General features: G+C 37.7%; 1 protein-coding gene across 7 annotated transcripts in view; it reads right to left on the reverse strand.

Moving 5' to 3' along the window:
• Positions 1-319: 319 nt before the first annotated feature.
• The window catches only part of BCL2L13 (BCL2 like 13), a 79014-nt gene continuing 52593 nt past the window's right edge, over positions 320-26740 (reverse strand). For 5 of the 7 annotated variants that reach the window (XM_081311133.1, XM_081311135.1, XM_081311132.1 and 2 more), the window contains 2 exons: positions 22560-22703; positions 1939-6560 (listed from right to left, as the gene is read on the reverse strand). In XM_081311133.1, the coding sequence (XP_081167259.1) occupies positions 5778-6560; positions 22560-22703 (927 nt within the window). In that variant the 3' untranslated portion in view covers positions 1939-5777. Of the gene's footprint in view, positions 1355-1938; positions 6561-22559; positions 22704-26740 lie in introns of those variants that run through there. The other 2 variants (XM_081311138.1, XM_081311136.1) reach the window with 2 other exon arrangements.

The following is a 26740-nucleotide window of genomic DNA, read 5'->3' on the forward strand; positions in this document are numbered from 1 at the left end:
CTCCTCAAGACATTGCTGCTGATGAAAAGCAAAATTCAGACTTGAATTTTGGAATATTCCCCTGATGATGAGTAGATTGTCTAAAAGGTAGGCAACAGGAGGGAAACAGAGCCAGAACAATTTGCAATCATAAATTGAGCAAACCACAGCAGTAATGAGCAGAGCTAAAGGAGCTTCATTCAGAAAAAGGAAATACCTGCTGCTTAAGTAAAATGCATGTTAACTTAATTACCAAAATTACCATTTAATTACATCATTTGGGGGAAATGAGAGCATCAAAGTCAATAATAAATTGAGCTCAATCAAAGAACAAGTCAGATATTAAGAGGCACTTTAATCTGAAGGAAAAAAGAAATGGAAGGCTATAACAGCAGATACAAGGGTAGGAAGTAAATTTTTTTCTTTCCTTTGGTGCCAGGCAATGGTTCATGTGCATAATACAGTTCTCTTGCTAGAAAACATCAGTAATAATCCAACTTATTCCAGATTCTTTACAAGGAAGAAGTACTTCATTTTCTTTTTCAAGGGGAAAAAGGCAGCAAACTAGTAATCTTAAAGTGTCAATACCTTTGTTTAAATTGTACATTGTTTTTCCTAGTTGCATGAAGATCACCCACTGAGGTGAACAATATAACTATAAAAGGTCCCCCCAGGAGAGGTGGGAAGAGGTGAGCAGCTGCTACTCTGAACTTATGACAAGGCCTTGCAAATATCCCTGAGAACAACTCCCACTTGAGCTACAATGAAGTTGATGTCTGGTTTGCGTCCTGTGGATTAAACATCAACATGGAGAGGACCCCAATGGAGTGAACCAGGAAACACACAAGCCAGGTGGGGGCTAAAGGGAAGATGGGATGAACTGATATTTTAGAAACACGACAGTTTCCAACTTTCCATGGAGTCCTCTTGATAAAGGAGGTAACTATAATACAGCGACTGAATTTCACTCTTCCCTGCTATAGAGTCAGGCTCTATTAGCAAGGCAAAAATTGACATTGTGCTATGGATGGTAAGGGAAGGGTTTACCAGTGTGAAGTCATGGGGTCAGCTGAGCAAGATCTGGGTCAATCCTGGTCGTGAACTCTGAGTGTGGAAAGGCCAAGCAAAACCTACAGGCGTATGGTCAGCAGGGAAGGAGGAACAGAGAGGACCAAAAACTAGGGGAAGGGAAGAGAGAAAAATGTGTCATGGTGCCACCTGCACCTGGCTCCCTTAGCATTTGGTGATGATCCCCATGTCAGGTTGCCTAGCCTTGCTTGCGTGCAAAACCACCCAACACATTAACCAAGAAAGCAAAAGAGAAGTCACCAGCACTGACAATTCTTCTGCACCCACAAGACATCTCATTCAGCATCTAAGGAGGAAGACATGTGATTAGAAGTGCTGAACATTACCTTATCTTTCTCAAACAGCAAGAACTTGGAAAAAGCACTAAACATGGTGTCAAGATTAAGTCAAATTGTAGCCTTGTCTCTTACATACTACAAGACTTCAAGAAAATTACAAAATTGTGGTTAGATTTCTTCAGTCTGTAGAAGCACAGACATAGGAATAGGCATCAGACCTGTGATAGTGTGTGAGGCGAGGCCCAGAAATAAGCTCTGGTGTGTCGCCAAGGTGCAGCTAATATTTGCAAAAATATTTGCAAAAAACAGAGGTTTGTTTGTTTGTTTTTTTTTTTTCCTTAGGAAGAGGACATTCTAATATGGAAAACACATCTCCTAAACACACAGATATCCCAGATGACAGCAGGGAGATCTCTATTCTGGCATAGAGCATTTTGTTGGAAAGGAGATTCATTCATAGGCTGAAAGTTGATTCTATTACTGATCAGAGGGCCTCTGGCCCGCTTGCCAAATATGATCACCACATCAAGTTCTGTGAAAGAGATGTCTGTGTGAAAAGACAAGAGAAAGGAAAAAGAAGGGATACAATGTCTCACCTATAAAAACTTTTATTTCTACAAAAGAGCTCTTAAAATGAGAAAAATCAAATGTCTACACATCACACCTTCAGGGAAAAAAGGCAAGGAGCATGCATTGCTTTTATATTATTGGAAGGAATTAGCACAAAGGCTAAGAAAATTAGTGGCAGTTGCAGTTCAAAAATACATCTCCAGGTTCACTGTTTACCTCCCCTTTCCACCCCACACAACAAACCCAGGTAGTGGCTGTATTTGATAGGAGATGGGACAGGAACACAAGCAAGAAGAGTCAAGGATACCTTTAGGTGGGGAATGCATGATCCAAGTGGACAGTGGCATTTCTTTATCTAGAATACTCTCTAGAGGGCAGTAATGATCACTAAAGTCCTCCTAAGGCACATGGTAGGTACTGATTATTATGGGCCCAAAATTAGCACATTAATACAGAGGATGAGTTGGCATTTTTTAATACTGACATTTTTCTCAGGAAACCTTCAGTTTTTTTTTTTTTGCCAAGTAATCAGAAATCATTACATTCAATAGATCAATTAAGAAGAGTTCTATACTGAGCATGTGGGTTTCATTTCCTGCAAGTACTGAAACAACAACAACAAAAAAGAGTTCTATAGAGGACTGGGGACATAGTACAGTGAAAGAGCACTCGTCCAGCATGCTCAAGGATCCGGGTTCCATCTCCAACACTGGGGGGACTAGAAATGTTCTACATAAACTAACAAAATTTTCCTCTGTAGTTCACAAAGAACAAAGGATGACAAACAGGGTGATATTCAGTTCTACATTTGCATCCCCTAAAGAAGTTGGGTGTATTCTGGATCATTCTTTTAGCTTAGACTTGGATGTCATGTGTATCAGGGGACAAGAAGGAATAGGTTGATACTATCAGACCACCCTCCCCAAAAGAGGTAGAGGAATTTGAGATTTTATGTGTGTGTGTGTGTGTGTGTATATATATACACACACATATATATATATATGCATATACATATATATATGTGTGTGTGTGTGTATGTGTATACACACATACAATTTAAATGTAATAGCAAAAACTAAGGGCTGTAGCAAGAAGAATCCCTCATTATAGTTACTTCTTCCCACTGCCAGAGGCAGAGGTTCAGAAAGTAAGGAAAGAAAAGGGACAGTGACACATTCTACTACTTAGCAACTAACAAAGGGTATTTACCCAGAAAATACACTTGGCCAAATTACTTTAGGTTAATGTTCAACAGCTGGGCAAAAAAGGCAGCAAGTAGCCAGTTCAATATCACACTTCTTCCTTATTCTTGCCTTTGCAGAGCGCAGACCCAAATGTCCTAACCCATACATTGTCTCTTGGCAGCTCAGAAATGAACCTGGATCCTGCCAGTGCATAACCAGAGCAGCCTATGGGTATGAGAGTGCACAGAAGAATGCACATTTTAGTATGAAAAGAAAACAGAAATCAAGGTCCTAACTCACTGGTCTCTCTGATCTAAACCTATGCCACCATAAGTACAGCAATTAGAGCCAGGTGCAGGGTCACTCGCTTGTAATCCCAGCTACTTGTGAGGCTGAGGCAGAAGGATTACAAGTTTGAGGCCATCCTAGGCAGCTTGGTGAGACCCTCTTTTAAAGTACCATAAAATTTAAAACAAGGCGGGGCTTGGGTGTAGCTTGGTGGTAGAGCCCTGGTTGAGCATGCTCAAGGCCCTAGGTTCAATCCACAATAATGCAAATGTAAAATAAAATAATAAAATAAAGTGAAAATGCAGTTGTTATACAGAATAATCCCATGCAAGTGTCAGAACCCATAGATAAAAATAGGTCTTTACTTCATCAACCTTATTTCACCCCCTCACCTCCAGCTATGTTAATTAAGATGAACAAAATCCTTGAGAAACACTAATCTTTAGATGGGACGCTGAAAATCAGAACATAAAGAAACAGTGCATGGGCTGGGGGCAGGGGAAAGCTCAGTGGCAGAGTGCAGGCCAAGCATGCTCAGTTTCCTGGGTTTGATCCCTAGCATTACAAAAACAAAAACAAAACAAAAAAGATATGATGCATGATGACACTGTTAAGTCACACAAACACGCTTGGATCTTTTGTTTAATAGAAACTTTTTTAAAAAAAACTTTATTTATGTGGTGCTGAGGATGAAACCCAGTGCCTCACATGTGCTAGGCAAGCCCTCTACCACTGAGCCACAACCTCAGCTCCATTGGATCTCTTCTTGACCGACTTCTAAAAATATTTAAGATCTTATTTCAAAAAGAAAGCCCATTTAAAACATCAGGTCTTAGTAATCATGGTAGATAAAGTATTTTATTATCAATTTCACGATCTAAAAAGTAATCTGTTACATTGACTAAGATAGATCTGAGATGACTTCTTACCAGCATGTATGCCCTGCAGAGTGACACTGTGGCCCTCAGGCATGAAAGAACACAGTTCCACCCCTCCTTTAGGGACAGGATCAGCCTGAAAATGATGCTGATTCTCAACTGGCACAAATTGCTTTGGGTCCTTCTGGTTTCTTTCCCTGACATTTCAGCTGTGAGGACGTTAGCAGAGCCTCTGCTCTTGATCTCTGAAGGACAATCTAGAATCTCAACTGTAGCCTCAGTCTTGAAAGTCAAGCTTCCTTTTCCAACTTTTTATTTCAGTGATATTTAGTATTAGGTAATAAAAAGATACTTATCATTTTATTTCAATGATAGTATGTTTAATAGGAGATATGACTCAATTGGTTCTGTAAGCCCAAGGGTGACAATCTTCACCATGTCACAAGAGACCCATAGTGGAGCTGGATAAGACTGAGGCCAGATACTGGGGAAAATATACTAACCCAAGGGCAGACAGCATCTGATGAGAGGTGCTACTGGCAAGTCACCATAGGGAAACAGGGTGATCCCTGGTTACATGACTATCCTCCAGTAGCCAGTTACCAGCACTGCATTCCCAAATTAGGGGACTCAAGGTCTCTATAATGTTTTCTTCTAAGTGTTTTTTCAAAGGTTCTTAAAGGCAGCATTGCTGCAAGAAGAAGCTATAGGAAGCTTCAGGGGTTTGTCAGAGGTGGCCAGGGCACCAGAGGAGCCCTTGCTCTCAGGATCAGGATGAAAAGGAGTATGGGGAAAAGAAGGAGCAGTGTGGTACCTGAGAGGTTGTGGGATGAGGGGAGAGCACCCTCATATTAAAAGATGAAACTGTATGTTGGGTGGTGGGAGCCTAAAAGGAACAGCTGTAGAATACAGGATGGCCACTGGGAAAGATGAAACTCCAAGGAGATGAATGGGTGACAAGCCCACTGCTGTAGAGCCCACAGCTAAGACCTCTGCACTAGAAATTTCTACCCCAGAGTTTTCTAAATAAAGCCTCTCCCTCTAAAGCAGTAGTCCTCAATGGGGGATGATTTTGCCCACAGGGAACATTTGGCAATGTCAGAGACATTCTGGGTTGTCCTCACTGGGAATAGGGTGCTCCTGACATCTGATGGGTGGGGGCTGGGATGTTGCGGACCATCCTACCATGCACAGGATGGCCCCTACAACAAGGAATTCTTGAAATGTCCACAGCGCCAAGGCAGAGAAACCCTGTTCTAGAGGGAATACTTTACTCTTATAAGAATCTGAATCTAGAATGAGCCAAGGCCCTTTGGAACTGACAATTAGACCAAGGTGAATATCCTCTGACCAGCCCTAACAGATGGATCCCATTGCTGCCTTGTTGAGTGGACACCTCCAATCCTCCCAGAGTGTTCCACAAATGTCCCATTGGCAGTTGCCAGTTCATATTCCAGCAAGGACAAATCAACTTTAGATCCCCTTGTCTTCTTTCTCTTCTGAAGCAGCAGCTACTTCTTTCTCAGAGCCAGTGCAACCCCAACTGCCACTGCCAGGATGGCGACAACAGCAGCCCCTCCAAATAGCAGCATAGACTTGCCCTCAGAAGAGAGTAGGGCCTTTCCTTCTGCAGCAGGGGATGATTCCTCACTAAAACTCCTCTTCCTTATAGGGATCTCCTTGTCACTTGGCAGTGCAGAGGGCACCCCCTCCTCCACCTCACTAGGTTCCATGGCTGCTGCTCTCACCTCTTCTTCATCAAGCTCTACAAACAGTGATGGAGCAGGGCTGGCTTTCTTAATTGCAATCATTTCTGCATCATGTTCCCTCATCTCCAGCAAAGTAGTGGCAGTAATGTGTGGAAGCCAGGGAGCAGGGGCTCCAGGGAATGCCTCTTGCAACTCCCTGGCTGGCAAGGCAGTCCCAGCTGCTGCTTCCACACCCTCAGGTATCTCTTCTTTCTCCACATGCACAATGTCAGAGTTAGAAGAGTTGTTCTCACTCTTTTCTCCAGCTCCATTGCTATCTAAGCTTTTGACTTCTTCAGGATCCATTGCAATCTGCTGCCAGGACTCAGGCCCTAGGGACACTGGTAGGCTTTCTGTGTGCCAACTCTGGCTAGCTGACAGTGAGACAGGTAGGCTCTCTGACTGCCAAGAAGTCGTCACAGTTGGAGACTCTGGGGGACTGACTTGTCCGGAGTTGTCACTAGGCAGGATATAAATGTCATTGCTATCTTCTGCAATGACACCAGGGTATTCTTCCTCCTCAGACTCAAGACTAAAGACAGTGCCCTAGAAAAGAAGAGTCAACATAAAGAATGGTCAATATTGTAAAAATAGGTCAAACTGGGAAACAAATTTTCTCCTAAATGAAGTTCCAGGAATAAACATGTTGTTTAGATCCGTGTGTTTTCTGGATTGAATGCATTTATTTGTAGGCCAATATACAGCAAGAGTTTTTGACAATCCTTGGACCAGCTGCCTTGAAACTAACATATCAAAAGTTCATGTAGAGCTGGGATTGTGGCTCAGTGGTAGAATGCTTGCCTAGCACATGTGAAGCACTGGGTTCATCCTCAGCACCACACACACAAAATAAATAAAAATAAAATTATGGGTTGGGATTGTGGCTCAGCGGTAGAGCGCTTGTCTAGCTCATGCAAGGCCCTGGTTCGATCCTCAGCACCACATAAAAATAAATAAATAAATAAAGGTATTGTTTCCAACCACTTCCAAACTAAAAAATGTTAAAAAAAAATTAAAATTATTATGTCATCTACAACTAAAGAAAAAAAAGTTCATGTATATTCAGTATAATTCACCCATATGTGATGCAATAATTAGTGCTATATAGCAGAGGAAACAAAAGCATGACCTTGTACTCAGGGGATTTATCAATTAGTAGATATGAAAATAATGCTATGCCATATTCAAAGTGCCAGTTAAGAGTTCAGATAGGAAAATGAGTTCTTTTAGTGGAGGTGAGAGAATGTGGGGATGACAGCTTCAAGGAGAAACTCAGCTGTTTTACTGGACTCTGGAGCAGGGGAAGGTTTTGACAGTAAAAGCCAAGCTGAAGATACAATACTAGCAAAGACACAGACCCGTGAAAAAAGTAGAAAACAAGTAGCCGAGTTTAATTAGTGCATGAATTACAGGAAAAATAGAAAAGCTCAGTTAGAACATGACCACAGAGAAACCTGAATGATAGCTAAGAAACAGGGTCATTGAGCAATAAGCAATGGTAGGGCAACTGAAGTCTTTGAGATACAAACGTAGAATCAGAGCTCTGATTTAAAAGTTACTCTAGGGTTCTGGGGTGTTAATCAGTGTTTATCAGCACTTGCCTAGAATGTGCAAGGCCTGGGGTTCCATCCCCAGTGCACAATTCACAAAAACAAAGATTTTAAAACTCAAAAAACTAAATTAAAAAAAAAAAGACCCTATAAAAACTCATACTGTCTTTAGCTGGGCACAGGCTGGGTGTTGTGAGCTAGCTATGCCAGTTTCAGAGAGTTCCTCTTTTTATGGGTCTTAGGTGAGGGGGTTGCATTTGATGAAGCTGATAAGCTCCTATATCTGGTGTTTCTGATGTGATTTGGGATGTCTGTATGTCCAGATACTCCATGACTGAATTTGATGAATATGTATAAATTATTTATCAATTTGTGCCTAAGGTTGCACTGGGCAGATGTGGTTGTTTACTTGCACAAACAAGGTATAGAGACATTCTGTCTTGGCACTTGTAATCAAAATGGAGTTCGTCTACTTTACAAAATGGAGTCAGTCAGGTTTAGGTACAGTCTGAGGACTGCTATTCTATACATTATGGAGCAACTCTGAGCAGGGCACAGCCTGTTCTCCATACTGACTCAAGAGGATCACTTGAGCCCAGGAGTTCAGGGCTGACCTGGCAACATAGTGAGACCCCATATTAATAAGAGAGACTTGCTGAGGCTGGAGGATCCAAGTTTGAGGCTAGTCTTGGTACTTTAGTGAGATTTTGTCTCAAAATAAAAAACAAAAAAGGGCTAGTAGTATAGCATAGTAGGGCACCTCTGGGTTCAATCCCCAGTATCACACACATATGAAAAAAAAGCAAAAACAATTTGAAACAATTTGAAACAATAATCCCCTGTTTTGTTTTGTTTTAAGTACTTAGGACCAAAAAGAGAGACTTTTGCATCTACAATCATATGGGATTTCACTTCTTTCAACTCTTGCTCTATTTGTATTCGATTGATAATATAAAACCATCTAACATTTCTGGGACTATCATCAATAATGAATGTTAACAAACAGCCCTTCATAACCAAATGCAGCAGATAAAAGACTGATAAAGATCTTAGTTCTACTGATAAATAAACTAAATTTTCCACTTCTAATAAATCCCTCTTTCACCCCATCAACATCTCAGAACAGAAAAGATGATGCTAAGGTGCCATCTGGCCATTAGATAAGGGCTCAGTTGAATTTTATAAAATAAGTACTGCTATATTAAAATCTATTTCTAATTATCTGACTCCTTCAGTTAAAAACAAAAGGGCAAAGTCATACAATATTTAGAATACATTATTCCTTCTGGAACCCATTAATATTTTCCTAAGAAAGCAAATATTAAAATTTAAAAGGCCACAGCATACTAGTATTAGAAGAGCATGAGTGGGGATAAGGCCAATCTTTCCTCTCTATTCCTACCACAAATTTGTCTTCATCATATTCTAGGTTCCACAAAAGAGGGAAGCCTTATATTGATGAGTTTATTCATTGTCCTCTACAGGTGCTGTAGTAAATTCCTAAACCCTGTCACCTAATTTGGGATTTTTACCATTTTGAGGGAGCAGAAAATGTTTTGCAAATATGAAATAATGTATAAGACATCTCCCTATGTATAAGACTCCATTCATATAAATACCATTGAAGTCTATCAAGGAACTCTAGTTTAAGATCTGTGATCTGGCTCCAACAGGGTCTGGCTTAAAGGCCATCACATCTGGACCACTGTACCCAATCTTTATTTCTCCTCATCTCCTAGATAGCTGAGTCTAGGCCACACAGAGTATTATAATAATACATTTCGTACCATATTATATTATTAGATCTCTTAAATTACAGTTGCTCCTTAACCTACAACAGGGTTACATCTTTTTTTTTTTAAAGAATTTTTAATATTTATTTTTTAGTTTTCAGCGGACACAACATCTTTATTTGTATGTGGTGCTGAGGATAGAACCCAGCGCCTCACGCATGCCAGGCGAGCGCTCTACAGCTTGAGCCACATCTCCAGCCCCAACAGGGTTACATCTTGATAAACTCTATAATCTTAAAATATCTTAGGTTGAAAGTGCATTAGCACATTTAACCTACTGAACAACTTAGCTTAGCCTCATCTACCTTAAACATGCTCAGAACACATGCATTAGCTTACAGCTGGGCAAAACTGTCTAACACAAAGCCTATTTTATAATAAAATGCTGAATATCTCATAACTAATTTACTGAATACTGCTCTGAAAGCCAAAACAGAATAGCTATATGTAAGGCTAGGGTTGTAGATCAGTGGTAGAGCACTTGTCTAGCATGGGTAAGGCACTGGGTTTGATCCTCAGCACCACATGAAAACAAATACATAAAATAAAAGTTAAATTCTTAAAAAAATAAAAAAGAATGGCTGTATATATATTTGCACTCACATGTGCATCATAATGTCAAAGAATCACAAGTCAAACCATCATAATTCAGGGGCCATTTATAGATCATAAGTACTTAAGGGGAGAAAACATGCTTCCCTTAATTGTGCCCATCTGAATCCTCATCACCTCAGTATTTTACCTGTTACTCTTAGCTTCAAAACATAGTAAAGAGTATGCATCTACTCCACTCTCCTCGTGTGCTTATAGGATTCCATACTTTTTTATTGTATCAATTATAATTATATGTTATACAAAGTTAGTACTACATTAATATAATAATTAACATTATTAATATAATAATTAACTTGGATAAGGTGGTTCAGTTCTTGGCTGTGGGGTCTTTTTCTTTTCTTTTTTTAAAGAGAGAGAGAGAGAGAGAGAGAGAGAGAGAGAGAGAGAATATTTTAATATTTATTTTTTTAGTTTTTGGCGGACACAACATCTTTGTATGTGGTGCTGAGGATCGAACCCGGGCCACACACATGCCAGGCGAGCACGCTACTGCTTGAGCCACATCCCCATCCCTGTGGGGTCTTTTTCACTGAGATAGCTGGAACCCTTTTCTGTATTACTGCTGCCTTGGAATCACCATCCCTTATGGATAGAACACTCAGGATGTGTAAGATAACATGCCATCACCAGCTGTTTTAGATCTGCATGTCTCTCTGAAGAGGAAATACATCTGTTTCCAACTTCTACTATAAACAGAAAAGAAAGATTTTCAGTGGAGATCTGAACAGAACTGAACTCATAACCAACGCTCAGTTTAGGGTATCTCTTAACTGGCTTCAACACAGAAGACTCAGAATATAACAAACACTTTCCATGTCCTAGCAGAGGTCTCTTGATACTCTGAGTCATGGCCCCTTCCAGCTACCTAAGCTGGATCCCCAAACTCATCTTCCTAATCTCTGCTGCTTTTCAACAAAGATCCTTTACTTCTTTCTTTAAAGAAGCCCTCCCTGAGGATGCCTACTACACTGCACAATTATTTTTCTTTTTATTCTCAACAATGATTAGAAATATCTATACTTTACCACAGCTTTCCTGGTATTTGTTTAGTCTGAACAACTAATTACTGACTCCTTTATGTTTGACCATTAAATGTTTATATAATGAGCATCCCAATAAATTCACAGTTGTCTGCTATGTGAAGACACAAGTTTAAGATTATTGTATAATCTCCTTCAAGGACTTTGTAATCTAGTTGGTGAGATTATATGGCTGCAGGCCCTCAAACTTTGCTGCCTAATTTGAAACACTTGTGGAACTTTTAAGAATTCCTATGCTAAAGCTACGACCCCAAACAACTAAATGGTAATCTTTAATAAAGGTAGGACCTGGGTATCAAATTTTGCTACAAGTTATATAGCACAACGCTGTTGTAATAAAATGACCTTCTTTATGGCACCCAAAGCCAAGAGATTCTAGAACACAGGCCAGGGACTGGGAGGGTGATTGAAACTTCTCACTGATTGCAAAGGTAATCACTTCATTCACTGAATACTTACAGCCACATCTGTGATATTGTAAGCTTTGCTAATTCTTGGTAAATCACTAATAATGAAGGATGGCAATAAGCAAGATGGATGAAAACATCTGCTACTGTTTACTCAGGAAACCAGTTCTGTAATTTTCTTAAGAGACTGGAGAATCAACATTGAGGACAATCGTAACAAATGTCCTGTGAAGTTATGTTTATTCCTTTTTGCCAGCACACAATTCTAATTAGGTAGACCCTCAACACCTATGATGAAGGGCTTTCTCTGTGTTAGATAACTTATACTCAAAGGTTTATCTATTTATCCAACCCTCTCTTCAAGGAGTGCCATTTGGAGAGGGTCAAAAGAAAGGTGCTTGAGCAGAATGATTTTACAAGAAGGAAGAAAAAGGCAAGAAAAAGTAGTAAGAGTATAAAATAGCACCAAGTTCCTATTTATTCCTTGTTAACTATAATACAATTATTTTCTCTGTCAAAATTCCTAAATAAGGAATTAATAATATGGGTTAGCAGGCGTGTAATCCTCTATCCTCAATTATCTGCAACTGAGCTAAAAGGAAACGTAATGAGGTGTTGCTTAATATTAAAATTCTTTCTTTCACATTGAAAAATCTAGATAATTAAAAACTGGGTAGACTTTTTGTTAAGTGAAAAATAGAAAGTTACCAAAAAAACAAATGCCAAATGTTTTCTCTGACAAAAGGAGGGTGATTCATAGTGGGGTAAGGAGGGGGAGCATGGAAGGAATAGAAGAACTCTAGATAGGGCAGAGGGATAGGAGGGGAAGGGAGGGGGCAGGGGGTTAGAAATGATGGTGGATTGTGATGGACGTTATTATCCAAAATACATGTATGAAGACACAAATTGGTGTGAATATACTTTGTATACAACCAGAGATATGAAAAATTGTGCTCTATATGTAAAATAAGAATTGTAATGCATTCCACTGTCATATATAAATAAAAAAATAAAAAAGAAAGTTAATAATTACCATTTTTGGAGTTATGTTAAATAGTGAGTTAAAACAGTATGTTCTTGTTAGTTTTTCGTGTGCATTTAAAATATTGCACAAAAAAATCCTCAAAAAGCGTTCTTAATCATTTGTTTTTTGGAAACAAAGTAATTTTTCATAATTTTTTTTTTTTTTTTTTTTTTTTTTAAAGAGAGAGAGTGAGAGAATCTTTTTAATATTTATTTTTTAGTTCTCGGCGGACACAACATCTTTGTTGGTATGCGGTGCTGAGGATCGAACCCAGGCCGCACGCATGCCAGGCGAGCGCGCTACCGCTTGAGCCACACCCCCAGCCCAATTTTTCATAATTTTTATTCTTAGTCTTAGAATCACACCTGTTCTCACTCTTTGCTCACTGTTCTACAAGTTTTGTAATCTGCTTTTATGCCTTTTCAAAAGATATAGTCTTACATAGCTCTTCAAACAGAAAGACATCCAAGGGTCAAAGTGCTAACAGGAGCTCTCAACAAGTTTCTTACCTGCACTTTTAAAAATTAAAGCTGATTTTAAAAGAAAAAAACAAGTAAAACAAACAAAAAAGGAGACATAACAAAAAAGGTTAGATTTTAAATTCTCAGAAAGGAGAGTTTTAAGGCTCTAAGTCAGGACAAAAGAAATCAAACTTTCAAAAGCTCCGTAATTTAGAAATAAGGGAAAAGTGAATAAGCCCACATGTAACTTACTGTAAAAAGTCATTTCCCCATATTATTATTTTTTTGTGGTATGGGGGATCAAATCCAGGTTCCTGTGCATGTTCAGCATGCATTTTACCATGAGCTATATGTACACACCCTTATTATTTTAACAGCTTACAGTAACAAAAGATTTAAGTGTATGGTGTGCTCCACAGCTAGAGGGCCTTTCTCATTTAAGACATTACAGCAACAAGTGCATCCAATTATGACTTTAGTATAATCTACTGCTTAAATGCCAATTCAGATTAAATAGCTTTATTCCTTATTGTCATAGCTTCCCTACCTTACAACTTATCTCTGTATTTAGGACACGTGACATTTTAATAAAGATTCACCAAATATTCTGTGCTTTTGTACAGTCTTGAAGAAAGAACACATGACCACTGAAATGCTTATAAAAATAACCACCCTTCTCCTTAACAATTACTGTCATTACCAAAGAGGCTTTCACTAACAGAGCTATTTGGGTTAACACATTATATTTTAAGTAGAATAACAACATCTAATAATTCCAACAATCTCAACTGCTTCTATAACAAAATATTTGTATTGTTGAGAGTATTCATCTCTTTTAGTGTTATTTATATGAAAAATGCAAAGGAGTATCTTTAAAGGATTCAGAAATATAAAACTAGCTGTGATATGGCATGAGACAGTTTAAATGTATATAAAGAATCAGAACTGCCCTTTCCCTTTTTCAATAAATGAAACCTGGAGTTCCTTGGCTTGCTAGAATTGGATGTTAGTAACAACAGATAACCTTATATAACTCTTGTTATCTTTGTTCTAAAGAGTTTGCTTAAATTAATCTACTTAAACCTCACAATGCTATGAGAAGGGAGTTTCATTATTTCCTTAAACTGAAGCTGCTGCAGAGGAGACATAATTCTCCCCAAACCATAATCGCAACCTCAGGACTGGGTAATATGCCCCAGGGTCTATCCTTTCACCCACTGGGCTATCCTGTCTCTTGGGCTGAAGTCCCTGGATCCCCATTCTGCCACTTTTCCCACTGTATCTCAGCATCTCTAGAATTTATGGCTAGAAGCAGACAGAAGAGGTAATTCTTATTTTCTTCAAGCAAACACATGAAGATTTGTGCATGAAATTCTTCAATTAAAATGGGAAACAGAGAAGAAGGAGATAAGGAGAAAAAGGGAATATTTCAAAATAAGTTTAAAATAAAACAAAATATGATTTGGTTTGATGATAGGAGCTAAGCAAAAATCAAAGAACAATTTCAAAATCTGCAGCAGCTGCTTCCTGATGTTTATATTGATCATACTTTATTGTTTCACTCCTTTTTGTTCACATTGATTACAAATTATTCTGCCACCTCAGGAATATTTTAACTTCTGAGCCATAGCTGCTGATAAGCTGCTATAAGAATTTCACTGTTCCATTGGAGGATACTCTGGCAGAATTCCCAAGCCCAGCCATATTGGTAATTTCATCTAGGGACTCACTTCCCCTATGATATACCAACAAACCTTCATCATCATTTCTTACACGTTACATAAATCTCTCCTTCAAGTATTCATCTATAAAATGGGGACAGATAAAATTCAAACAGAACACCAAAAACTAAATGCCTCTTTGATCACTATTAACCTACAATAAAAAAATGAAGCTAGGCATGCTGGTGTACACCTATAATCCTAGCAGCTAGGGAGGCTGAGGCAGGAGGATTGCAAGTTCAAAGCCAGCCTCAGCAACGGTGAGGCACTAAGCAACTCAGTGAGACCCTGTCTCTAAATAAAATACAAAATAGGGTAGGGGATGTGGCTCAGAGGTCGAGTGTCCCTGAGTTCAATCCCCAGTACCAAATAAAGAAAACGAAAATATGAAAGAAATTCCAGAGTAGCTTTCCACCCAACATGATGACTAAGAGCCATAAAAATACATTTCAGAACACAACACAGTAAAAACACCTGCACAAAAAAACAGATTCATAAAACACAACTTACCCTCATTAACCTAAACTGATCTGAGTTTCAACCCACCTAATTTTTAGATTACTTTCTGTAAGTCACCTCCCACTGTATAAAAACTGTTCTAACAAATCATTAATCTAAAAGTTTCCAAGAGTCTGTATCTTAGAATAAAACAATAACACCATCTTTTGAAGGTTTACTATTCTTAAAACAGAAATCAGAAGTTTTGAGTCAGGAAAAAGAGACAAAAGATTAATTTTGTTTAAAATGCTATGACAGACTCTGGATGACACTTCACCAATAATCTTTTATGTAAAACTAAATTTTTCATGGTGTTTAGTACATGACATTGGAAAAAATAAAAAGCCTTACCACAGTGGACTTGAACTGTTCTGTTCAGGAGATAGACTTACTTCTAGCGTAGCAAGAAAATCCCAGGAAATGAGAGTGAGAAAGAGGAGGGAGGGAATGAGATGAGTCAGAGTCATAGCTTGCCAACTACTCTGTGCCCTAACAGGGCTGCAGGGCAAATAAAAATCAGAATCAAGGAAAATTTCAATCAGACTTAAACAGACAGAGGAAAACACACACTCTTGGGCTTGGGTTGTGGCTCAGTGGTAGAGTGCTTCCCTAGCCTGTGTGAAGCACTGGGTTTAATTCTCAGCACACATATAAATAAATAAGTAAATAAACTATATCTATCTATCTATATAAATATAGAAACACACTCTTAGAGACACATCTGAAAACTTGACATTTGTAAATATGGAACATTTTCACAAAACATTTCACATCTTTGTGAGACAGATATTCCTCAGGTTGATGAACCCGAGGCTCAGAAATGTTAAAGGAATTTTCCCCCAAACACAGGGCTAGTATTTGGCAGAGATAAGGCAAGAAACAAATCTTTTAATTTTCAGTTCTGTTGGCAATGCATCATGCTCTGACTGAAGAGGCAGAGTAAATGAAAAGAAACAAACAAAAACAATGTAGGAAAATAAACAAACAAGAAATCCCTACATCGTCATTCTAATGCCAGTACAAACAACAATCAAAAGTTATATTCTATCTCTAGCTCTGAAAAGCTACTAATTAGATCTAAGATATATGTTTCTAATTCAGTCAATATTATATACTTGACCTTGGTTAATTGTTCCCTTCTTTTGCCTTCTCATTGTACTTTTAGCATAGCTCTATCATTCACTGCACATAACATGCTACAGTTATTTATATTTATTTTCTTCAACTAGGTCTGAGGCCTGTATTTTATTCAGCTTTGGTACACTCTGGCTGGGCGCGGTGGTGTACAACTGTTATCCCAGTAATTCAGGAGGCTGAGACAAGTAGGGGGCCAGCCTCCATAACTTAGTGATACTGTTTCAAAATAAAAAATAAAAAGGTCTGATAATGTAGCTCTGTGGTAAAGTCTCCCTGGGTTCAATCTTCAATACCAAAACCAAACCAAAACAACAACAACAAAACTTTTGTATGGTCAACACTTAGCACAGCACATGAAATCAATTAAGGCTTACTGTTTACTAAAATTAACCTCTAAGGGCTTCAGCAGTATGATAGATATTATCAATTAATCTTCAGAAAATTCTTATGAACCAGGCAGATACTATTAGTGATTTCATTAGTACAGCTCACAGAAAATCTGAAAAATATGCAGGAAAATCATCCCTCTAAGGTGATGTTGTTAGATAAAATAAACACTAGTAGGTCATTCTGTTGGAAAATGAAGAGAAAGAACATGAGTTAGGCTGGGTGGGGTGGTGCACATCTGTAGTACCAACTACCCAAGAGGCCAGGGACAAGAGGATTTCTTGAGCCCAGGAGTTCAAGATCAGCCTGTGCAACACAGTGAGACTCCATATCAATAAAAGAAAAAGAACCTGAGTTGGTGCTGCTCATGACAGTGCTCCATATACCAGAAGCCTTAGCTGTGTTATTCCACACAGACACTTAAAGGGCATATAGAACTATGCCACTCTCACATGATAGGGAAGATCAGTAATTTTGACTTAAGACTCTTTCATGTCTAAAGTATAGAAGTTTGGAATCATATGACCAAGTCCCAGTCAAATAAAGTAACTAGGATAAAAATCATATATAGCCATGTTTCTTTTTGTTGTTTGTTTTTTTTAAATTTTTTTTTTTTAGTTGTAGATGGACACAATACCTTTATTTTATTTATTTTTAAGTGGTGCTGAGGATAGAACCTCTTAAGTGTGAGGCAAGCACTCGGCCACTGAGCCAAAGCCACAGCCACCTGTTGTTGTTTGCTTTTTTTTTTTTTTTTTTTAGTTGTAGTTGGACACAATACCTTTATTTTTTAAAATTTATTTTTATGTGGTGCTGAGGATCGAACCCAGCCCCTTGCATGTGCTAGGCGAGCACTCTACTGCTGAGCCCAGGTCCCAGCCCCTGTTGTTTGCTTTTAACACCTCAACTTGCAGCCATTTTAAAGTCAAACTCATCACATCATATCTAAAACTCAATAAATGCTCTTTCAATACCAATACAAAGGAAAAATCAGCTTAAATATACTAAGAAAATAATCACAAAACAATGGTCATTAAAAAAAAGCAAAACCATCTGCAAAACTCCAAAACACATTTATCTCAGCCATTTTGTTAATAAATGAGTTAATAAAATATTTTTCTCTCTGCAAATCTATGCCCAAAGCTTGACCAAGTACATACCATCATCCCATTACCAAACAGATATGGCTGCCAGCACTTTCTCCTTCTCTGTAGGTTTTCAAAACTAGTCCACACAGAGAGCTATGCAGTTTGTTTCACCCTGATGTTGTCAAGTGGTGAAAACAAACACATTCCTTGTGGAAATCATACTATAGACTTGATATAACAGACATGCTACATCATGTAGTGAAATGCTTTTCTTCTGGAATGGTTTTAAGAGCTGACAACCTAATGTTCAACAAAAGGACCTAATAGGTGATATATGCTGACACTTTGTTTCAGAGAAAACAACTACACTGACTGGCAGAAAAGCAGTATCTTGGTTTTATTTATTTATTTTGATCTTTTTTTTTTAGTTGTCAATGGATCTTTATTTATATATATATATGTACTGCTAAGAATCAAACCCTGTGCTTCACATGCCAGGCAAGTGCTTTACCACTGAGCTACAACCCCAGCCCCAGTATCTTGGTATTAAATACAAAGAAATGGATGGCTTAGACCTAACAATGTGAAATACAGATCAGACATTTAAATTTACAGATGAAATCATATTTTAAATATTAATAAACTTGTTATTCATATGGTAACTTTCTGTCTTTAGCGCAAATATTTGAGTTAAATCAAATACTTTCCATCTAACAATTATAACCATAGACAAACTTTAATGCACTGTCATAATAAAACAGAATCAGGAAGGGAATTTATAACACTCTTCTGTGTTTTTCTTCTTCCTTTGTTGTAAAGCACCACATAAGCTAAGTGGAAATTAACCTGAGGCGTCCCTTGGCTCTCACAGGAATCACACAGTACACTGGTCAAAAAAAGGGGGAGGGAGGGTAGTGGCAGGTGGAGGGTGGGTGGAAGAAAGAAGAGAACCCTAGAATAGGAAAAAAAATGGCAACAATTTATCATAGTTCTTATTTTTAACAACAACAGGAGCTGAGCACAATGGCACATGCCCATAATCCCAGTGGCTCACTTGAGGCTGAGGCAGGAAGATTGCAAGTTAAAAGCCAGCCTCAGAAACTGAGTGAGGCCCTAAGCAACTTTGCAAGATCTTATTTCAAAATAAAAAATTAAAAGGGGGCTGGGGATGTGGCTCAAGCAGTAGCACGCTGGCCTGACATGCGCGGGACGCTGGGTTCGATCCTCAGCACCACATGAAAATAAAATAAAGATGTTGCGTCCACAGAAAACTAAAAAAAAAAACACACACACTCTCTCTCTCTCAAAAAAAAAAAAAAAAAAAAATTAAAAGGTTGGGGATGTTAAGCATTCTGGGTTCAATCTCCCATACCAAAAACAAAACAGCAGCATCAGAATACTTCTTATTTTCCTACAAATGCTCAGCATTTCATTCAATAAGTGTTTAACAGCCAGGTGCAGTGGTGCACGTCTGTAATCCCAGCAGCTTAGAAGGCTGAGGCAGGAGAATTGTGAGTTCAAAGCCAGCCTCGGTAATTTAGCAAGGACCTGAGCAACTCAGTGAGACCCTGTCTGAAATACAAAAAAGGGCTGGGGATGTGGCACAGTGGTTAAGTGCCCTGGTTTCAATCCCCAATACCAAAAAAAAAAAAAAGCATTTAACAAGTATCTAAACCTAATACACTCTACATTAGTATCCATGTTAATTAAATTTCCACTTTTTTTTATTAGCTCAAATTCTTAGATGTATAGTGGCTAAAAATTTTAATGTGCAAAGTTTATAAAATCACTATACTATCACTAACTATTAGGTAAATTACAACTTAACACAGCTTAAAAATGCATGCTTAGCATATGTGAAAGTCTGGGTTACATCCCTAGCACCACCCAAAACAACAACACTCAAATCCCAAGATACACAGGCACAGACTCTCTCTCTCTCTCTCTCTCTCTCTCACACACACACACACACACACACACCATGAAAGAGAGGGAAAAAAAGAAATAGAAAACTCTACTCCTAGGGTATAAATAGAAAAAAGAGAATAAGGTGGGATTAAAACAGGGAGAATAGTACAATCTTTGCTTAGACAGCAGTGAGTTCTCACTTGGCTGATATAAAAACTTCAAGTCCTATCCCATTTATGTTTTCCTGTCTTATTTTTTCCATGGCATATGTAACTACTGGATACACTGCCTTTTTTTTTTTTTGGTATCGGCGATTGAACCCAGAGGCCTTAACCACTGAGCCACATCCCCAGACCTTTTTTAATATTTATTTAGAGACAGGGTCATGCTGAGTTGCTTAGGGCCTCACTAAATTGCTGAGGCTGGCTTTGAACTCTCGATTCTACTGTCTCAGCCTATTGGGATTACAGATATATGCCACTGTGCCTGGCTATATATCTTAATTGTTTGTCTACTTCCATGAGAATATAAATTCCTTTGGGTCAAGGATTTTCTTTATTCATAGCAGTCAAGTCCAGGATAGAGCATAGTGTATAACAGGCACTCAAGAGCGTGTTGCATGATTAATAATTGCTTGGTACACGATAAATTTAAGTAAAAAGATAAGATATAGAGATAAATCCTAGGAAGGACAAATTCATTTTTTTTTCTTTTATTGCAGTACTGGGGATTGAATCCAGGGCCTAACAACATGCTAGATATGTACTCTATCACTGAGGTGTATCTCCAACCCCCTTTTATTTTATTTGGAGACACAGTCTCATTAAGTCAGAGGCTATCCTCAAACTTGAGATCTTCCTGCCTTAGTCTCGTGAGTAGCTGGGATTATAGGCATGCATCTCCATGCCAACCCTTACTTCTTTCTTAAAACAATCTTGGCTATACATGACTGACATCTTAACCAAGTAAAGGGGAAGATGCAGAGTGACAGAAACTCATTACTTTGTAAATTAAAACTTGTCTATAACTTTATGATCCAGAAATTCTACACAGAAATTCTTACACATATGCATTAGCAAAATAGTGGAAATACCCATTGAAAATAAACTGTCATATTTTTACAACAAACACTAGCCAATGAATCAACCTAGATCATTCATTCTCAATGGGAATGATATTAAGGGTGAAAAATGTTTCAGAGACACAGGGGAAATGTTACACATTACAATTGTCTGTGGCCCTGCAAAAGGCCACACAGTACATAATAAACGAACATTAAAATTCCATTGGGAGAAGGAGGAGATTATTAGGAGGAAAAGATGTCTAGAAAGGATCCTTAGAGTTAGACATAGTAGCACATGCCTGTAATCCTAGTAACTTAGGACACTAAGGCAGGAGGATCACAAATTTGAGGCTAGCCTTGGCAACTTAGCAAGACCATTTCCAAAAATAAAAATAAAATAAAAAGGGCTGGGGGCGGGGGTGGGGGTGGGGGTGGGGGTGGGGGTGGGGATGTGGCTCAAGAGGTAGCACACTTGCCTGGCATGCGCATGGTGCTGGGTTCAATCCTCAGCACCACATACAAATAAAGATATTGTGTCTGCCAAAAACTAAAAAAAATAAATAAATATGAAAAAATTCTCTCTTTCTCTCTCTCAAAAAAAAAAAAAAAAAAAAAAAAAAAAAAGGGCTGGGGGTGCTGGGGATGTGGCTTCATAGCAGAGCACTTGCCTAGTAAATGTTAAGCCCTGAAGCCTGGAGTTTAGTTTTCAGCACTACCTCCCCCCCCCCGCAAAAAAAAAAGGGGGCTTGGAATACAGCTTAGTGGTTGAACGCCCCAGAGTACTATTCCCCATACTGGGGGAAAAAAAGTTAAGAAACTGACTTAGGTAAACTTCAAAGACATAATATCGGTACAATGGCACACATTTATAATCCCAGCTACTCTCCAAATCAGCTTGGGCAATTAAATAAGAAGAACCTGTCTCAAGTACTTTTTAATTTTTCTTGTTCTTTTTTTAAAAAATTATTTATTGGGGCTGGGGGTGTGGCTCGGGCGGTGGCGCGAGCGTGCGGCCCGGGTTCGATCCTTAGCGCCACGTACCGACGGGGATGTTGTGTCCGCCGAGAACTAGAAAAAAAAGTAAATATTAAAAAAAAAAAAAGGGTTCTCTCTCCCTCTCTAAAAAAAAAAAAATATTTATTCTAATTTGCTATGACAGCAGAATGCATTTCAACTCATAGTACACATACAGAACACAATATTTCATGCCTCTGGTTGTACATAAAGTAGAGTCACACCATTTCTGTCTTCATACTCAAAATTTTGATAATAAAAAACAAAACACTATTATATTGAGTAAAAGAAGTGAGTTACAGAAGAATATGTGTAGTATGATACTATTTAGATGAAGTTCAAAGCATGTACAATAATTTATTGTCTAGAATATACATATATATATATAATTAAGCTATAATTTAAATATGTCAAAATTCAGGAGGGGAATATAAGGAGATTCAAAAGAGTTGCTGTGTGGGCTGGGGGTATGGCTCCGTGGCAGAGTGCTGTTTAGCATGTGTGAGGATTTGATTCAATCGCCAGCACCACTCTTGCAAAATGTTAACCATATTTTTTTCTTGGACTGAGGCAATAAACACACTGGTGTTCATTTTATTATTATTCATCCTTAGTTATTTATATATTTTTATTAGTATGAAATATTTCATAATTAATAAGTATTTAAAAGTCTCATATATCAATTTACTATAAGTAAAATCTTAGTAACTTAACTGAAACTGTATGAATAACTTTTCCACTGATCATCATCTAATACAGACATAACCCAATGCTGTTTAAAAAAACAATGGGCCTAATTTCTTTTAAATAAAAATGTTTTAAAAAACAATAATTCATACCCAGCCACCTTGCTGAATGATGTACTCTGCTGCATAGTCCTCCAGATATGTCACTCCGAATTGTAGCAGGGTACTCAAAGGTTCTTGACCACGTCTTGTCAACTCCAAAAGCATTTGTCGGAGCAAAATCAGAGGCACCAAAATCTTCAATGTAAAGATAGAGGCAGGGAGAGACACTCTGAAATTCTTTCTTTTCTTTTTTTATTCTAATTAGTTACACAAGACAGCAGAATGCATTGTTCATTGTATACAAATGAAGCACAGCTTTTCATTTCTTTGGTAGTTTACAATGTAGAGTTGCACCATATGTCAGTCATACATATGCCTAGGGTAATGATGTCTCCTCCTTCCCCTTTGCCCAAAGTTTCCCCATTCTTCCCATGCCCCTCATTGTGCATCAGCATCTACTTATCAGGGAGAACTTTTGGCCTTTGACTCTGAAATTCTTATAATGCATTTTTTATATCAAACTACTGGAAAATTATACTCAGATGTATCATTATATTTCATATGTTTATTTCATAAAACACTAACCCCTACTAGAATCTTTTTCTCAATATTACATATATTTCTGAATATTTTATATGATAGGGTGGTAGAATTATTATATAAAAATAATCGTGTATTATTTATAATAACAGAAGACTAAAAACAACTCAATGCAGACTAATTTAATGAATTCTGGTCTTCCAATAGAGTTGAAAAGAGACTGTTCAGTACTCAATCACAAAATTAATTAATTAATTAATCAGTTCCCATTCATACCCTACCAAAATTTACTTTAAGAGAAAGAAAGAAAGATACAGGAGAATGAGGGATCATTCATGAAACAAAAACAAAATGCATATACACATATAAGTTTGTATAGCCCTACAGTATCTCTGGAAAAAACATATAAGAAACGAAAAATAGTGGTTGCTTAAGAGGAACTAGGTGAGTGTCAACAAAGATGAAAAAAAAATCTATTTTTTGATGCACCTCTTTCTGTACTTTTTATAGTTTAAACCATATTCTTTTATTATTTGAAAATAAGAACTTTAAAAAAATATGACCTATATTGTAAAAATCATAAAAAATCAAATATAAAAGGAGGCATTATAACCTGTACCCAATAACACAAAAGGTAAGCCATCAAAATTTATAACAAACTAGTCTGTTGCCTTCCAAAAAAAAAAAAAAAATGTGGGCTGGGGCTGTGGGTCAGTGGCAGAGCATTTGCCTAGCATGTGTGAGGCACTAGTTTCTGTCCTTAGTACTACATATAAATGAACAAACAAAATAAAGGCATTCTGTCCATATACAACTACAAAAAAAATTGCATATTAGGCTGAAAATGCAGCTAAGTGGTAGTCCTTACCTAGTATATGCAAGGCCCTAGGTTCAATCCTCAGTAATAAAAACAAAAAGAAGAATTACATATTGAAAAAAGAATTAATAGGAGAGCACTTGCCTAGCATTCCTGAGTCCCTCCATTTGATCCCCAACATTAAAAAAAAAAAAAAAGAAAAGAAAAAACTAAGTATTTCAGCTAGCCATGTGTATGCAGTCTCTTGTCTAAAACATCAAAAGGTCTACACGATGGCAGAAGGAATGCACAAGGAAATGAAACCAATTCTTGTTACTTGTTACTGGATTACCAAGAAAATAACTAAGGGCTGACAAAATATTTCCACAGAGGAGGACAAATAAAAATACCCAGTGAGTTTATACTTCATACTAATATTCTTTGGCTTCTAAGAAGCCCCAAAGGAGTCTATATTAAACTCTGACAGAGAATGAAACAAACAAATTCATTTACTTTTTGACCTTTTAGAAGATCCAGTTTTTAACACTAATGGAAAGACATAAGGCTATAAAGACAAATATGCTAGGCTTTTCCCATAATAAGAAAATCTATCATGCTAACAAAAACAGAAACAAAAAAAAGTTCATCTAGCCCCAGTATTTTGCCTTGGGCAAGAACAGGCAAGGGACTTATCAGTCAGCCTTGCTATTCATATCCTATGAGAATCAAAGGCCTGAGATGTTCTAAACCTCAAACATTTTTATTTCCCACAAAAATCCATAAATACATAAAAATTTGAAACTCTTCATAATAAGCTCTACTGCTTCTTGGGGAAATGAGGTGCAAACATTTTAGAATTTCTTTTATTGTTCCAAATTACCTTTTTCATATGTATCAAAAAGTAGATACCCTGATTTTACAATCCTCTTTCACTTCTGTCAATTTTAATATTTGACTGTATTCCCTCATTCACTATACATTTGGGCAAAATGTAATCTTCTTATCACATTACTTTCTTTCTTTTCTTATTAATGTTTTATTTTTAGTTGTAGATTGACACAATGCCTTTATTTTATTTTTATGTGGTGCTGAGGATCAAACCCAGTGCTTCATGTGTGTGAAACAACCCCAGCCCTAATTTCTTTCTTTTAAATGTTTATTTTTTAGTTGTAGTAGGACACAATACCTTTATTTGTTTTTATGTGGTGCTGAGGATCGAACCCAAGGCCTCGTGCTTGCTAGGCAAGCACGCTACCACTGAGCCACAATGCTAGCCCCCTAATTTCATTCTTTAAATTGTCCTTTTCTGGATCTTCTCATTCTGTCTTTCTTGAAATATAGTCACCAGGGTGTAGAAATTTCATTTTATGGACTACCATTTTCTAGTTTGATTGACAACACTTTTTTTGTTGATGTATGTTGTGTCAGATGACTTATTTTCCCCCCTTCATTCCTCACACAACTGTTAATGTCTATTATAGACCAGGCTTTCTTACGTGACATACTTTCTTCATAGACCTGTACAGTGACTTTTATCTTTTACTTTTTAAAGTTTATTTTATTTATTTATTTTGCAGTGCTGGGGACTAAACCCAGAGCCTTGCATATATGTTAGGCAAAGGCTCTACTACTGAGCTACATACCCAGCTCGACTTCCGACTTTTTAAAACACAGTTTAAATAACCTTTAAATAGTTAAACCCAGTTCATTTGCCTATGCACAAAAGCTTCATGAGGAGCTAGGGTTGTGGCTCAGTGATAGAGCACTTGCCTAGCATGAGTGAGGCACTGCATTCGATTCTCAGCACTGCATATAAATAAATGAACAAAATAAAGGCCCATCAACATCTAAAAAAAATTTGTTTTTTAAAAGTCTTCATGAGTTACTTCTACAACTGATGGCCATTAACTTGGCATTTTCCTACCCACATGTATTCTATATTACTGGTCATGGTGGTCCATGCCTGTAATCCCAGAAGCTGAAGCAGAAGCACCATGAGTTTGAGGCCAGCCTCAGTAATTTAGGAGGTCTGTAGTGACTTAAAGAGACTCTGTCTCAAAAAATTAAAAAGGCCTGGGGATATAGCCCAATGGTAAAAGTGCCCCTTGGTTCAATCCTCAGTAACCCCCTCCAAAAAAGTATTCAATATAATCTGCAACCACATTGTTTTGTATTCATCCCTCTTATATTATTTTTTATTTTAAATTAATTAATTAATTAATTTTCCAATACTGGGGATTGAACTCAGGGGTGCTTTGTCATTGAGCTACAGACTCAGCCCTTTGTAATTTTTATTTTGAAGACAGAGTTTTCCTAAATTGCCCAGATGGCCTCCAACTTGCAATTCTCTTGCTTCAGCCCCCTGAGAATCTGGGATGACAGGAGTGTACCATGACACTAAGGTTTTTTTTTTTGTTTTGTTTTGTTTTTTTAATGTTAAAATAAAACTGAATTCCCATTCATTTTGAGAAGATCTCGCTATTCACATTTCTAGGTCTATATGAACTAATGTGAATATACTAAAATCTCTGACCTGACTCCAGAAGGGCAAATTTTATGTGAATTATATTTCAGTGAACAAAAAACAAAACATATCAACCAAAAACAATGCACAGACTTTGTTCCGACTTTGATTCAAATAAACCAGCTTTAAAATACGTTTGACATTTGCAGGAAAATGGATGGAACGAAGGACCATTACTCAGGAGGTCAAGGGTTATATTTTCTCTCATATGTGTAGGTAAGAGGAAAAAGAGGAAGAAAAAAAAAGGTGGGCAGGGGCAGGACTCAAAGGGAGATCAGTAGAGGAAAGGCATCAGGGAGGTGAGGGAGGGGGAAAGTGTTGAGAAGAGATATTGGCCAAATTATATTGTTATATTGTGTGCATGTATAAATG

Source organism: Spermophilus citellus (genome assembly GCF_964194105.1).
Source record: "Spermophilus citellus genome assembly, chromosome: 10".
Lineage (NCBI taxonomy): Eukaryota > Metazoa > Chordata > Mammalia > Rodentia > Sciuridae > Spermophilus > Spermophilus citellus.